The sequence below is a fragment of the Erpetoichthys calabaricus genome, chromosome 7 (assembly GCF_900747795.2).
Source record: "Erpetoichthys calabaricus chromosome 7, fErpCal1.3, whole genome shotgun sequence".
Classification (NCBI taxonomy): domain Eukaryota; kingdom Metazoa; phylum Chordata; class Cladistia; order Polypteriformes; family Polypteridae; genus Erpetoichthys; species Erpetoichthys calabaricus.
The window spans coordinates 90,628,892-90,644,115 of record NC_041400.2 but is presented as its reverse complement, the minus strand read 5'-3'; the positions used below and the strand labels follow the sequence as shown (position 1 = coordinate 90,644,115).

General features: G+C 36.7%; 1 protein-coding gene across 1 annotated transcript in view; it reads right to left on the bottom strand.

The window, feature by feature from the left end:
- hacd4 (3-hydroxyacyl-CoA dehydratase 4) overlaps positions 1-15,224 on the bottom strand; it is a 59,120-nt gene that overhangs the window by 26,696 nt on the left and 17,200 nt on the right. The window contains exon 3 of the mRNA XM_028805165.2: positions 3,330-3,457. Within this exon, the coding sequence (XP_028660998.1) occupies positions 3,330-3,457 (128 nt within the window). The remainder of the gene's footprint in view (positions 1-3,329; positions 3,458-15,224) is intronic.

Sequence of the window (15,224 nt, the reverse complement as noted above, 5' to 3'; positions counted from 1 at the left end):
GCCATATGGAAAATTTAAATTTACAGAGCATTGTGCTTTCAATCTTTAGCTTTAGAATTATTAAAAACTTGTGCTAATATTTTTATTTTTAAGTAGCTTCAGAGCCATCATGTATTTGTTAGCAAGAAGGGTGCTGCCGTTTTTAGTTGCAAGTGGCCTATTTTTCTTTTTGGCTTGCTAGGCTTAAAACTTCAGTGCCATAATGAAAAGTCAAGGACACTGTGTACTCTGACAGAGTTAAACAGGCCATTGTCTTAGAAATACAGCTGCTAAGATTTTAACCTTAAGACAACTAGAAAATATATAAAGGGAATTTAAATCTGTCTATCTTACGTACAGTATCAATGCTTTTTAATCAAGATAAAGTAAATTGTGTTGTTTTAGTTAGCTTTAGGTTATATAAGAGTTAATTATTAAAGGCTTGTGTCTGTATTTGTATTTCTTCTAAACAGCTAGAAAACTGCCTGTGATATCAGCTTAATGCCACTTGCCTTTACTTTAGCAGCATGGCCCCTGCCTGCCTGTCTGCTTATTTGGACACTAGCATGAGGTGATGACAAACCATGGGTAGTGTGTACTACAAGAAAACTTAGTGCCATTGTCTTAGACATGCAGCTGCTTAAAAATCATCCTTGAGGGATTCTTGTGCAACAAGAAACTATTCGTTTGAGTAGCCCAGTATCTCATATGTGGGTCCTCCTGATTCCAACTGACTTAATTGATAAATAAGTCTCAGACACCTGCACAGGGTCAGGAATAATGTTGGCATGTTCCAGTCAGATGACAGGCACTAGATGACGGACATTAGTGGGGCTGGAAATTAGGTAATGGTTGGAAGAACTAAAAGGAGGGGAGTATTTTGCATAAATAAGAAATGTAATATAAACCGATGAACTTCCTAGTTTAAACACTTGTACTATGGCCACTTTGTTACATTGCTGTGTAATAAAGATGTTTTTCTGGCTTCCCATCTGGACTTCAAGACTGCCTTTGAGGGAGAACTTGTCTCAATGACAGCCACTCCAAGGAAGATTCACCACTATTTCCATTGTTATCCTCTTGGAAGTCATGGCTCTAACTGTAGTTCTGTGCAGTCAAGTGTTGGATTGGTAATACAATTTGACTTTGATATCGATACCAGCTTTCAGGCCTCAGTGCCAGTACCAAAACAATACTGAAACCAATAACTCCCTCCCAAAACCTCACAATTGCTTTGTAACAGCGGCATCCAAGCAGGTGTGTCTCCATACACCACCGCACAAGCATGGTTCTTATCTCTTGCATGATTTATATCAATATACATGTTAAAGAAGTTGATTCAAGCTTGATGTAATAGGTATATTGAAAGGCGGGGGGGTGGGTGCGGTTTGTACCCATAGAGTTTTGATCACATTAATAAGCAATGGATCATTTACTTCTACTACTAAAGTTAAAGAAATGCTGGTACCATACCATTTTAAAAATTGGGATTGTCTGTACTTTTTCAGTGCGCACAGCACAACCTTAGCGGAATCCCAGGATGTTGGAAATGTGACTTTGCAGCTATTTCCAGGCTGATACATATTGTGGGGTGCTAATAACCTGCTGAAACCTTTTTGACGACACTGTTCAGAATGATCTTTCTTTACTGGGCCTTGAAGCTTATGTAACCGTAAAGACTGTTCTCTTGCCTATTTTAAAGACATTTTTATCACAGAAAGCTCTGATATTTTACTGTGTGCTTACTCATCAGTTACATCCTTGCACATCTATTTATCCAACTCTGAGATTACCACCTAAACAGGATATGAAAAGTCTGTGCTCACTCTAAAAGGCAGGCAAGTATCCCAGCAGCTACTTGTCTCCACGTGTGAATAAAGCTTCTTCCTCCCTCCAGAAAATGGCTCATGATGTACAGTGTGGAAGTAAGTGGTGTGTGACGTCACTGTAGTGATAGTTTAGTGATGACCAGTGCCATATTATAATCAGTGCCTAACTTTCGAAGACTGGATAAAAAGAATTTCAGAGTATGGAGAGTGTGTTTTCTTTGATTTCTTTTTCTAAATACTGACTTTTATGTTTTAAACTTTTGTCTATGTCTTAGGGTTTTGATTAGTGGTTCCAGATAAAAAAAGACTGCATTGATTTCTGGTCACAAACTTGCTTGAAATACAATTATGTCTCATCTTCTGCTTCCTTTACTCCAGCATAGGCAGAAGATGGGGCAATCACATTTTCACCCAGAGCTAGTTGGTGTTGGATAGCAATGTTCATTAAAAAAATTCATTTAGTAAAAAAGATGTTATTTTTCAAACTTTGATCCCTCAGGTACCCTTTATCTATATTAGATTTTGGTTGAAGGCAGGCAAACATTCTGTGTCAGAAATGTGTATAAACAGAGGAGACCGGGAAGGGACAGGTACTTTTTCATAGAATTATATCATTTTCACAAATTTATATATGCACTTTTCCTTTTACTGAGTCTGCTTAATCCAATTTTACATTTATGGCTATCCACTGCCTATTTGGCAGTATCAGAAACTTAAAACAAACCATCCTTAGACCTAGATCACGCACCATTGCTTCACATGGTTTTATTTGCATCATTTCTCTGTATTCTATCCTTCTAGGTGGGCCAGTAGCAGTAACCAGCACAGCCATTGTCAACAGAAAAGCATCATCCCTTTTAAAATGTTTAAACATCAGAGCATGATTTTTTTCTTGTATGTATCATGTCACAAGTGTGCACTTAGGGGACAGCTTAAGGGCTCTGGTGATTGTAATTACCCACGTTGGGTTGGTGCTATGTTCTAATGCCTTTTCTCTAGAGTGGATGGTTATGACTGGAGGTTTGGACATTTTGAAAGCAATTTACTTTAGAACTTGCTTCTGAAAAGACATTTTTGCAATTACTGCTTGTTTTGCATCTTTGCATTCCTATTATACAGGGTTACCAAAGTGGTGATCCAACTCTTCACTGTAGTCCGTTTGTTCTCTTACAACTGTTTATACTCCTTCCTATGCCACTTCAGTATACTGGTGCATAAAATTATTTGTGATTTCCTCCTTTAATAGTTACACATTCCATTCCTGTGACACAAATTCAGTTGTTTAGTTTTAATGCCAGCAGTGTTTTTATTAAAGCCCAGCATTTCATACAGGATGTGGACATATTCTTAGCCACATTTACACTAATGTACACATCTCAAACACTCTAGATGGAGTGAGCCACTGCCTGTACATGTGTCCCCAATGTATGGGCTCATTCTTAGACTGATAGTCACAGTAAACAACAACAAACAGTGTATGGGACTGAAAAATTAAGAATGAGATTAGAAAAATGGACATACCTGTAAAAATCTTGGTAACAGCCAGTCATGTTCTATTCCATCCAAAATATGGAATAATTCCAGCACTGATAATAGCTGGAAAAAACTCATCACAACTCCGATGGAATAAAAGGTGTCTGCCAAAGCATCTAAAGAAACAAGATATACACATCTCAGACATGACAGTGATTTAGTCTCTGCTGAAAAAAAATATAAATGCACTTATTTTAATATACTGTACAGATATACCTAATTTTATTTATCATCCTCATTTATAATACATGTACATATGGGTTACATCATCGATGGAACTTTTGACACAAATAACACAAAACAGGCTCCTCCATCTTTAGTTAGGGTGTTGACCCACTGTTTCATTAAAAAAAAGCTAAATATGTAGCAGTGGTAGCAACAATTTATATGGATCCACCAAGACAGGTCTGATGATGTTTTGACACCAAGCTCTAGCCTTTTGACTAGTTCTTTCGCTCCGAACCTAATGTAAATTCTTGACTCTGCTGTCCCAGTTATGGAGAAAATATAGGAATTTTGTATGCCATAACTGTTGACTGTGGTAGAAATCAACATCATAATTAAGGAAAGAAACTTATCTTCTCCAAAAAACACGGGCCAAATTAGTAATCAGGCAGGAGAAAAGCTGTTCATTGTATCTTTTAGTTAGTTCTTGGCAAAATGGTTTAGAGGGAGCATTCTTCAAAAGCAGTCTGTTACAGCATGGTAACAAAGAATAAAGGTTCATTTTATAAACTGTTTGCAAACACGGTCAATCAATGCATACATTTTACTCTGGTTGGTTTGCTGGTGTAAACCCAAATGACTTATATATAATAAAAGTCTTATTATTCTGGTTCTTCTTATACCTTTGAGTTGAGCCACCACCCTTGAAATTACTGTGCATATAACAACTGTCCATTCTGGTTGTTTTACAGGGCATCTGCTGATTTCTTAGCCATCTTTGAGTATATTTTGTTGTTCACTTAACCTTTATCTGGTTTCCTGATATGCCTCCAAAGGTTTCTAACATTTATTAATCCTTTATGCTATTTCTTTAATATGAATGCTATGCTACCCTAAAATTATTCTTCCACATGACCCAGTAAGATACACAGAACTTTTAGGTTCCCATATATAAACCAACAGTACTCGTTGTAGTTAATTTTCTCAAGAAGATTTCCACAGTTCTCTTATGTTTCTTTCAAATAAAATAGAATGTGCAATAGGTATCAGTGTCACCTGAAAATCAAGTAAGCATTCTCAGGAACTGCTTGGAGTACAGTGAATTGCCAGCCAGCCAAAAACAAAGTTGCCCATCTGAGGGCAGGAGTCACAGGATGGAGACATGGCACTATTGGCAACAGTTATGAAGAAAAGTTGCATTTCACAGTAAAATTGTGTACTTTTCTTTAATGATATATTTTATATATCATGCATGCAAACTATTGTTTATAAAGCATTAGCTCTTAACATCTGCAAACATCACTCATAGCCACAGTCCACAATCAGTAGTGTAAACAATGAGAATAAAAAAAAAAAAATCCCATGCAGCCAATTTTTTATCCTCAAAGTAAATAATTTACACATTTTAAAATAAGGCAGCATTGCAAAATATGAAAACAAAATCCTGAAGCAAAAATGCTACATGTTCAGCTTCAATTCTGACTTGCTAGTAAATGAAATAATAATAACAATAATAATAATAATAATACATTTTATTTATATAGTGCCTTTTCCATGCTCAATGGAAATTTCAAGCAGCTTGCAATCTAGGAGTCATCAGATACCTATAATTCGCTGTCCAATTGCAAATTTTAGAGGTTCCTTAGCATCTAGATTAACAGCCCTCATTGGAAAAACTCTTTCATCTCTCTGCAAATTTTTTATGACTGATTAATACAACCAGTTCCTCTACTGTCTAAATAATTGCAGTATTCTGGTATAACTGCAATCGTCAGCAGTACTTTAGTTCAGGTATTGCACTAAAGTGCCTTCAGAAAGAACTCATACCCCTTCACGTTTTTCACATTTTTGCTACATTGCAGCCTTATGCAAAAATCATTTAAATGTATTTTTTCTCTCCTCACACAATACTCAATACCTGAGAATAGCAAACAGGATGCAAGTATACAGACCCTTTGCTATGACACTTGAAATTTTGCTCAGGAGCATCCTGTTCTATTGTTCGTCATTGAAATGTTTCTCTGCCTTGTTTGGAGTCCGCCTGGGGTATATTCAATCCAATTTTACATGCTTAGGAAAGACACACACCTGTTTCTAGAAGGTCCCACAGCTGACAATGTGTATCAGTGTGAAAACCAATCCATGAGGTCGAAAGAATTACCTGCAGAGCTTAGAGACTGGATTTTGTTAAGGCACAGATTTTGGGAAGGCTACAAAAACATTTCTTTAGCATTGAAGGTTTCCACACTGCATATATATAGTATGATTTACCACTTTACTGATAATTTGTGTTAACATCAAAAGAAGCCTTTGTTAAGGTGTTGTTACATAACAGTATATGAGTATTAGATTTGTTTTTGCAGTATCTAAACTAAAATGTTATTGAATTGTCTACTACATTTTACTTGTCTAGTCACATTCAGTAAAATATAGTGAATTTGTCTATGGTGAATTCAGTTCTTAATAACCTCTCTTCCCTGAAGGTTCCATACTTGGGTCATTTTTTAACCTCTATGTTCTTCCCCTTAGCTGACTGAATACCAAATATGACCTCCTAAGCTAACAAAATCTACCTCAATATGAAAATCCCTCCCAAATATATATCTTCCTCAAAAAACATTCACTGTCTACATCGGTGCTTGAAAGTCCACAGAAATCATCACCTGAACGCACAAAAAAAAAAATCATATTATTCCTCTTAGAATTACTTTGACAAATCAAAGAGATCATCTATGTCTGTGACCTTCCAACCAGTCTGATAGTGATCTGATTTTTGAGTCCCACCTCTATGGTATTCAAAATTTTTTTTTATTATTATCAACAGAACATGACTACAGTTCATCCCTACTTCACTAGTTCTGATACTAAAGTATTTTGTCATGCTTTGGCCAATTTTAATAAGACTACAGCAAGATGGACAGAAAAGGGAAAGTTAAATCCTGATTATAAAATTGGGCAGAAGGTGTGGCTTGCAGCATGGAGCAGTCATCTGAGAGTTTCACTGAGAAGTTTGCTTCTTATTACACTGGACCTCATAGGACTCCCCAGTCACTTTTGCATCCACCCTAATTTCCATGTGTCATGAGTCAAACTGGTTTACTCATCCCCTTTGTCACAGTCCTCTCATCTTTACTCCTCTGCTTCTACCTACTACTGTTGATGGGTAACACGTGCATGAAGACAAACATATTTTTTATTTAGTGAATTGGAAAGGTTATGGTACCAAAGATCAATCTTGGTTCTTATGCTTCTCACTTTTTGCATGCTGTATATTGCAAAGACCTGCCCCACAGGAACAAGATGGGCATGTTCAGATCCTATACCTTCAAAGTTCATGTGTTCCCATTTTTGGATGCTTTTCAAGTGATTTTATTGTTGTGTTTTTTTTTTTTTTGTTATGGAGGTCACGTCATCCTGGTGGAATTTTGTTTTTATAGAAAGTGCCATTGTTTTCTTCATATTGTTTATAACAATGGCACCCATTTTCAGGCAAATGACACAGAAGGCCAGAAGGCATGTAACATATGATGTCATGTCATCTTGCTATTTAAGAAGGTACCATGTACGAGTTTGTGCCCTAGTTTTACCCCTTTTTCACTCTTATAGCAAATATCTATTTTTCTGTTGTGTAGCAGTAGCTGAAAGGCGCTACCAAGAAGACTCAATGTTAGGATATTTTGTCCTTATATGATTTCATTACTGATTTGCATATCAGGTATTTATCATGAGCTTTCTATTTGTCTAGTTTTTGACTTTTTGCCTATCTTTGTCTACCTCATTTTTTTCATATGTTCATCTTCTGGTATTGTATTATGTGTAATTGCTCCAAGTTGTTTGTGGCAAACTGAGTTTCAATAATATCTGTTTAAGCAGTCCTTCCAATTCACTGTCATAATACACTACAGTAACACAGATAATGCAGTACACTAACTAACATTAGCTGTGAGAGTTCTACCTAAACGTTTTCAGATTATGCAGGACTGTAATTCTTCCTCATTTTTACCATGTGCCCTTTATCAGAATGTTATTTTGTGACTTCTATGTAAGTGTTAACAGTCCCAGGTATACTTTCTACTGGTACTTGTCAGGGCTGCTGTGAGTGTTTGCTGATCAGTATATATTTTATATATCACACACAATTACTGTATACTCTACTGTAATTTTCTTTGCCTTGTAATAATGCAAACTGTTGACAAATAAAGAATGATTAATATATAATATATAAATGTGGCATACAAATCTGCTGTATGTCAAAATATGTGTGCCCTTTATCATAATCAATTACAATACCCATATGAAACCATGTGCCAGTGGCTGCAGATTTTATTCAAACCAATTTCACAATCAGTAAAAGGAAAGAATGATGCACTTTCTTAGTTATCTGGTCAACAACCATTTTTAAAAATTCCTTCATAAGTCTAGAGATTCTGGTCGAGGAGGAGGCCTTGGAATAATTCATTGTAACAAAATGTAAATCACTTCTAAAAATTTAGGCGACTTTACATCCTTTGAGGCATTCATTTTAAATATTAAAACAGGTTCCAACACAATTATAGTGCGAGTCTACACACCACCAGGGCCATATTCATTGTTCATGACTGAATTTAGCAACCTTTTATCTGATTTGGCTATAAATTATGCTCACGTAGTATTGATGGGGGATTTTAATGTACACATTGATGTGGAAACTGACACTTGTTTTACTGGCAAATGTTTTACTTATTTGTTAATTTCAGTAGGATTTTGTCAGACTGCCAAAGGTCCAACTCATAATCATAATCACACATTATATTTAATTGTAACTTACAAAATTGAAATTCAAAATTTAAATATTACTCCATTAAATAAAGTTATTTCTGATCACTACTTAATTACATTTGATTTAGTCCTGCCCTTGCCAATGTACTCGCAGATTAAAACTAAGACAGTGTAGCGAGTTCCTCTTAAAGCAGGATTAGGAGCCCGGCACACACGAAAATCTCCTACTCTTAGGAAAAACTAATTCTATCGGGAACGGAACCAGACCGAACCTTAGCCCCAATTTTATCCCCTCAGCTAGAGATGTCCTTTAAGAATTTAAAAAAGGAAATAACCCACCCAAACAATTGAGTTAATTAAAACACACAAGAATATATTTTATAAATAACCAAACAAAACTATAAACATCCTTTAAGCAATCCTACCCAAATCCAGAACAACTAAACAAATACTAATTAATATGACCACCCCCTTGAACCCTCCTATAATATACTCCCCATAAAATGGTGAAACAGAAAAGAAAGAAAGAGAAAACGGAAATATGACCATTTACAGACAGCACAAATATATTCACAGCACATACATATATATATACACAAATATAAATTAGACATACACACTCCCCAAACGTTCCCCAGTCCCTTTTATATAAACTTTGTCTTAACTTTTTATCCAGCTGGCCTGGAAGTCCACCGATAAATCCAGCATACTAGCCAAATATATTCCACTGACTTGTTATATACAGTATATAAAAGAAGCAATCTCACTGACTTGGCGACAACTCTTTTATAGAATGTTGAAGTCCGCCTCACCCGGGTGTATTGGCGTTAACGTCCATCCCTGGCAGACGCCAGCATCAAAAATACAAGGTAAAGCCGTGCGCTCCAAAGACCATTCTTGGTTAGCCAGCACTCTCTTTTTCTGTGTGCCCAAACTGTTCTTGTTATGGAGCCTTATTTGCTTTACCGAGAGCTTCCTTTCTAATTCACCTTCCCGGCTCCTTCTTAAACAATCCTTCTCCTTTTTAAAATGTGCGCCTCCTTCCCTTTTTAAATTGGTTCTCCTTTTTATGACATACAACAGAGCGTTTAGGCAAGGACCGACAGGTGTGGTTTGACCCCCTGCTCCCCTTAATGAGATATCCTCCAAGACACTCATTCCCTCGGACATCTATTCCAAAGGGAGCAAGCGGCAGAAACAGATAAAAGCACTAAAATATGTAGCAACCTTTAGAACAGTGCGACACCTAGATTTTAATTCTGCTTCAAAATTTATAGATACTTTGAGTAAGTCGAGTGTAACTGTGGAAAACCATTTAGATCAGTTAACATCAAATGTAAACGTGGAAAACAATTTGGATAAGCTGACATCTCATTATAATGTGACCTTGAGAGATGCTCTGGATGCAGTGGCTCCCCTTAAAATAAAAGTGATCAAAGCACACAGAAACTCTCCCTGGTTTAATGAAAACACTCGAGCTCTTAAATTAGAGTGTCAAAAACTGGAGCACAGATGGAGAGCAACAAAGCTACATGTCTTTCAAATTGCATGGACAGAGTGTGTTAAAAAATATGAAAAAGCTCTCTTTAAAGCTCACTCAGAATACTATTCTACAATAATAGATAGCAATTATAAAAATCCTCGGGTACTGTTTAGAACAGTGGCTAAATTAACAAATGGGAATTCAGATCTACAGTGCAAAATACCAACAGATATTAGCAGTACAGACTTTATGAACTTCTTCAATGAGAAAATGAAAAATATAAGATCCCAGATCTCAGCATCACAATACAAACCATATACTAGCTTAGCAGACCCTGTCTCACATTGCATTCAGCACTTTAGTAATTTTAATCCTATAACTAAGCAGAAGTCTTAACTTTAATTTCTAAAATGAAACCCTCTACTTGTTCCCTAGATCCAGTGCCAACAAAACTAAAAAGTGCAATGGATGTTCTTGCAGCGCCTATTCTAAACAATATCAATAGTTCATTATTGCATGACACAGTACCTGATGCACTAAAAGTGTCAGTCATTAAACTGTTACTTAAAAAGTCAGACCTAGACCCACACATACTTAATAATTATAGACCTATTTCAAATTTACCCTTTCTCTCTAAAATACTAGAAAAAGTAGTCGCCAGTCAGCTTCAGTCACACCTTACGCATCACAATTTATTTGAGAAATTCCAGTTAGGTTTCCGCACTGGTCATAGAAACGGCACTAACGCGGGTTGTAAACGACATTCTGATATCCTCTGATGAAGGAAACTCCACTGTAATTATGTTGTTAGACTTAAGCGCAGCATTTGACACCACTGACCATTCTATTTTACTGCACAGGCTAGAAAATGATGTTGGGCTTACAGACACTGTGCTCGCTTGGTTTAGTTCTTATTTATCAAATCGATTCCAATATGTACAGAAATGTGCTGACAGTACTCCATCATCATACACAGAACTGAAATATGGTGTCCCGCAGGGCTCAGTACTGGGACCTTTACTGTTTTCACTTTATATGCTTCCACTGGGATCTATCATTAGGAAACATAATGTTAATTTTCACTCGTATGCAGATGACACCCAGTTATACCTTTCATTTAGATCAAATGAAGTTTCTCCAATGTTGTCTTTAATTAGTTGTGTTAATGAATTAAAGGAGTGGATGGATGAGAACTACCTATCTTTAAACACAGATAAAACAGAGATGTTAATTGTTGGAGGGAATGATGCTGATCACAACAATATTTTGTCATCATTTAACTCAGTTGGAACCCCCATTAATTTTATTGAATCAGCCTGCAATCTAGGAGTTATCTTTGACTCTAGCATGTCATTTAAAGCACACATTCATGCATTTATTTCTAGTAGGATTGACTACTGCAATGCTGTGTTCACTGGATGTTCAAACTCTTCTTAATACAGCCTCCAGTTAATCCAAAATGCTCCTGCAAGAATTATTATAAGAAAATACAAACACATAACTCCAGTTCTTACATCCTTACACTGGCTCCAGGTTAAGTTTAGGGCAGATTTCAAAATCCTCCATTTAACATATATAGCATTAAATGGCCAAGGTCCGGCTTACTTGTCTGAACTTATCATGACTTACAAACCAGAGCGCACATTAAGATCACAAGATACCAGTCTGCTTATGATTCCAAGAATTCATAAAATAACAGTGGGAGGTCAAGCTTTTAGTTACAGGGCCCCTAAACTGTGGAATGGCCTGCCTGCTACTATAAGAGATGCCCCTTAAGTCTCATCTTTTAAATCCCATCTGAAGACTTACTACTTCAGTTTAACATATCCTGACTAGAGCTGCTGATTAACTGTACAGACTGCATCTCTGTTGTTAGTCATTAGCACTAAAACACAAGAAACATCCATCCATCCATTATCCAACCCGCTGAATCCGAACACAGGGTCACGGGGGTCTGCTGGAGCCAATCCCACAAGAAACATGATAGTTGTTACTAACCCTCACCTATTCTGAAGTGCCACAGCCCACCTGCCAAGTTGTTTTGCCTGCCTAAGGTAAAGTCATCCCTGATGGAGAATTGCAGGAATCGTTGGGTAGAGGGGTCCTTTGATTGGATTGGCTGGTCCAGCGCTGTTTCAGCTGTGGAATGGCCAAATGGGGGAGGCAGCTTGATGGCTGAGGTCTCCAGGACTCTAAACAAATCCAAATCATATTATGTGACATCATCTACTGTTAAATTCTGCTCCGTACTTGTAACATTTCTATTTTTATACTATATTGAGGATTCATTCTGTTCTGTGTATTGTATTGTGTTGATCCCCTTCTTTTTGGCACCCACTGCACACCCAACCTACCTGGAAAGAGGGTCTCTTTTTGAACTGCCTTTCCCAAGGTTTCTTCCATTTTTTCCCTACAAGGGTTTTTTGGGAGTTTTTCCTTGTCTTGTTAGAGAGTCAAGGCCGGGGGGCTGTCAAGAGGCAGGGCCTGTTAAAGCCCATTGCGACACTTCTTGTGTGATTTTGGGCTTATGCAAAAATAAATTGTATTGTATTGTAATTCATAAATATTTGTATACTTTTCCATAGCTTTAAAACTTAAGTTTCTTTTGTGGTTTATTTTTTAAATTTAAAGTTTGCCCCTTTAATTATATTCAGATTCTGATGATTAGCAATCAACACTGCAGACACAGGGGCAAATAGCATTAACTGTTAAAGGGGAAAAATTACTCCTCTGACATTTTCACTTGTCTGTTCATTAAGAAAAAAATTCTTACAAATGAGAAAACAAGTGGATAAAGGCAATGAAGTAACTTTTGCATATTCTGTGATGTCAGCATTTGGATACAATTATGGCAGCAAACTCTATATAAAACCATGAATTATAAAGAAAATGTCAAAGGAGATTTCAGCATTTCAAATTTTGTCAAAAAGACAACTATTTTAGAATCCCTTGGAACAACAGAAAAAAGCATAGCTCATTAAACAGTAAGATCAATTAAAAGTAAAAATTTTGCATTGACTGTGAAATTAGTGGACATAAAAACCTTTAGCCACAAGGTTTCTCGAGGACTGAACTTGAGAACCACTACCATTTATTAAATCAAACACCACTGCTGAAAAAAAAAACAACAAAAAAAAAACAGTGCAACACCTTTCTTACCAAAACACTGTGATGACCGGTGAGCTCCTTTGTCCCAGCAAAAAACCTAATGTTGTGCCCAACAAAATCAATTCTTGTATAAATCTCTCCTGCAAATGAGACAAATTAATTTCTATCACTTTTGGCTTTGTACATAATCTCATGTTTGTCAAGCTGACTGTTACGTGAACAGTAAACAACATTCCCTTTTCTATTGTTCAATATGGGATTTTAGGGGTTTTGAACCATACAGTTTCAATTATTATCAGTCTCGTTCAAGATTTAGTTTGAGACATGCTTACATTTATTAACGTTAGTTTCTGTATCATCAATTTAATTTTCATGAGTGCTGCCATTTTTTGATGCCAATTGCTAAAGTATGTGCCGTGTCACTCAGGTTGTGGCCAGACTTCACTGAATAGAGACAATGTTTAAGTCAGTGATGCGCGACAGATTATTACCCAAGGCTGTGGATACGTGCTGAAAGTTAGCCGATTGTTACTGTGATTATTGTAATCATCCTTTAGAAAAAACATAAGAACAAATTAAATACATTTATATTAGGTAGAATGCCCAGCGGGAGTTGGGCAGTCTTTTGACTTTGGAACCCATGCAGATTTTGTTTGTTTCTCCATCTTAACTGGAATTTTTCTCTTTTTTTCTCATCTTTGTCGATCTTACCATATCATTGGACTCATCCTTAAAGACATAAAAAACAAATATATATGTAAGGACTCTACTTTTTTATTAATTGTATTTTTTATGTAAGTGATTATTGGTCTGGGCGGCACGGTGGTGCAGTGGGTAGCGCTGCTGCCTCGCAGTTGGGTGACCTGGGGACCCGGGTTCGCTTCCCGGGTCCTCCCTGCGTGGAGTTTGCATGTTCTCCCCGTGTCTGCGTGGGTTTCCTCCGGGCGCTCTGGTTTCCTCCCACAGTCCAAAGACATGCAGGTTAGGTGGATTGGAAATTCTAAATTGGCCCTAGTGTGTGCTTGGTGTGTGGGTGTGTTTGTGTGTGTCCTGCGGTGGGTTGGCACCCTGCCCAGGATTGTTTCCTGCCTTGTGCCCTGTGTTGGCTGGGATTGGCTCCAGCAGACCCCCGTGACCCTGTGTTCGGATTCAGCGGGTTGGAAAATGGATGGATGGATGGATGGATTATTGGTCTTTTTGCATATAATTTATTCTTTTCATTCTAATCTAATTTTAATTTATTTTTCTTTCCTTGCAGCTACCTCTTCAATATCTTGTAAAGCAATTTGAGGTAAATGCTGTGCATGAAAATGTCTTACAGAAATAAATATTGTCATTGTTGTTATTAGGGTTCTTTGTTATTTGACTTCTTGCAAATCTGCTTCACTATATTTTTGTTTGGTGTTTCAGCACTGATGCAGGATATTTTTTTACTTTGTTTTTGACTCCCACTTTGTTATTGACTAAGTTTCATCTTCTGGTCCACATTTACCTTTGCTATGAAGGCCATTCATTTTGCCATAACTGGAAGAACAAACTAGTTACCAGTAGTTTATTTGCAGATAGAAGAATATTTCCAAACTGAAGCAGTTCTCTTATTTTTACAGACTGTATGTTCCCTTGTTATGGATGTTGAAAGTGAATTAAATTAGAATTACATTTTTACTCCTTCTAGGAGCTATGGTACGTTTGAGATACTCCACACAGAACTGACTGTCTGGACTTATCCCAGCAAATCTGAGACTTAAACTTCACAGATTGTTTCTCTTATTTTTGCAATCAAAACTGGATCAATATTTCTTTCCAAAAACAAACATTTAAAATTAACACATTTTTCATTCAGAGAATTCCATCCACTCACTTGTTTCTAGAGTACCCCTCAATCAGTGAACGTCCGAGGGCTTTGGACTATATGTACTGTATAAGGGGTAATTCTCAGGCTACACTGATCTCCTACCAGAAAATTTTCTCCATGTTTAGGAATTTTCTCTCCCACTTTTCAAAAAGTTATGTGCTGCTGTTTACCACACAAAAATCAAATCCTCTGATAAACTTGTCCTGATTACAATTCTTCTACAACATAGTAAAAACTCCTCTGAAATTACTGCCTGATTTCCCAAATGAATCCCATGCAACAATTAACAGTTTGAAAGCTATAAACCACATATTTCAAGCCTTTTTAAAATTTTAGAAACTAATGAAAAATAACATATTTTAAAATTCACTTCTTATTGTTAATAGCATAGTTTATGAAATGTTTATAGACAGTAAACAGCTGGCTTATAATGGATACCTCAACTAAAGTGTGACCACTACACAACTGTGCAATGTTTAGAAAATGTCTTCAAGGACTTTGGTTTGATGTGATG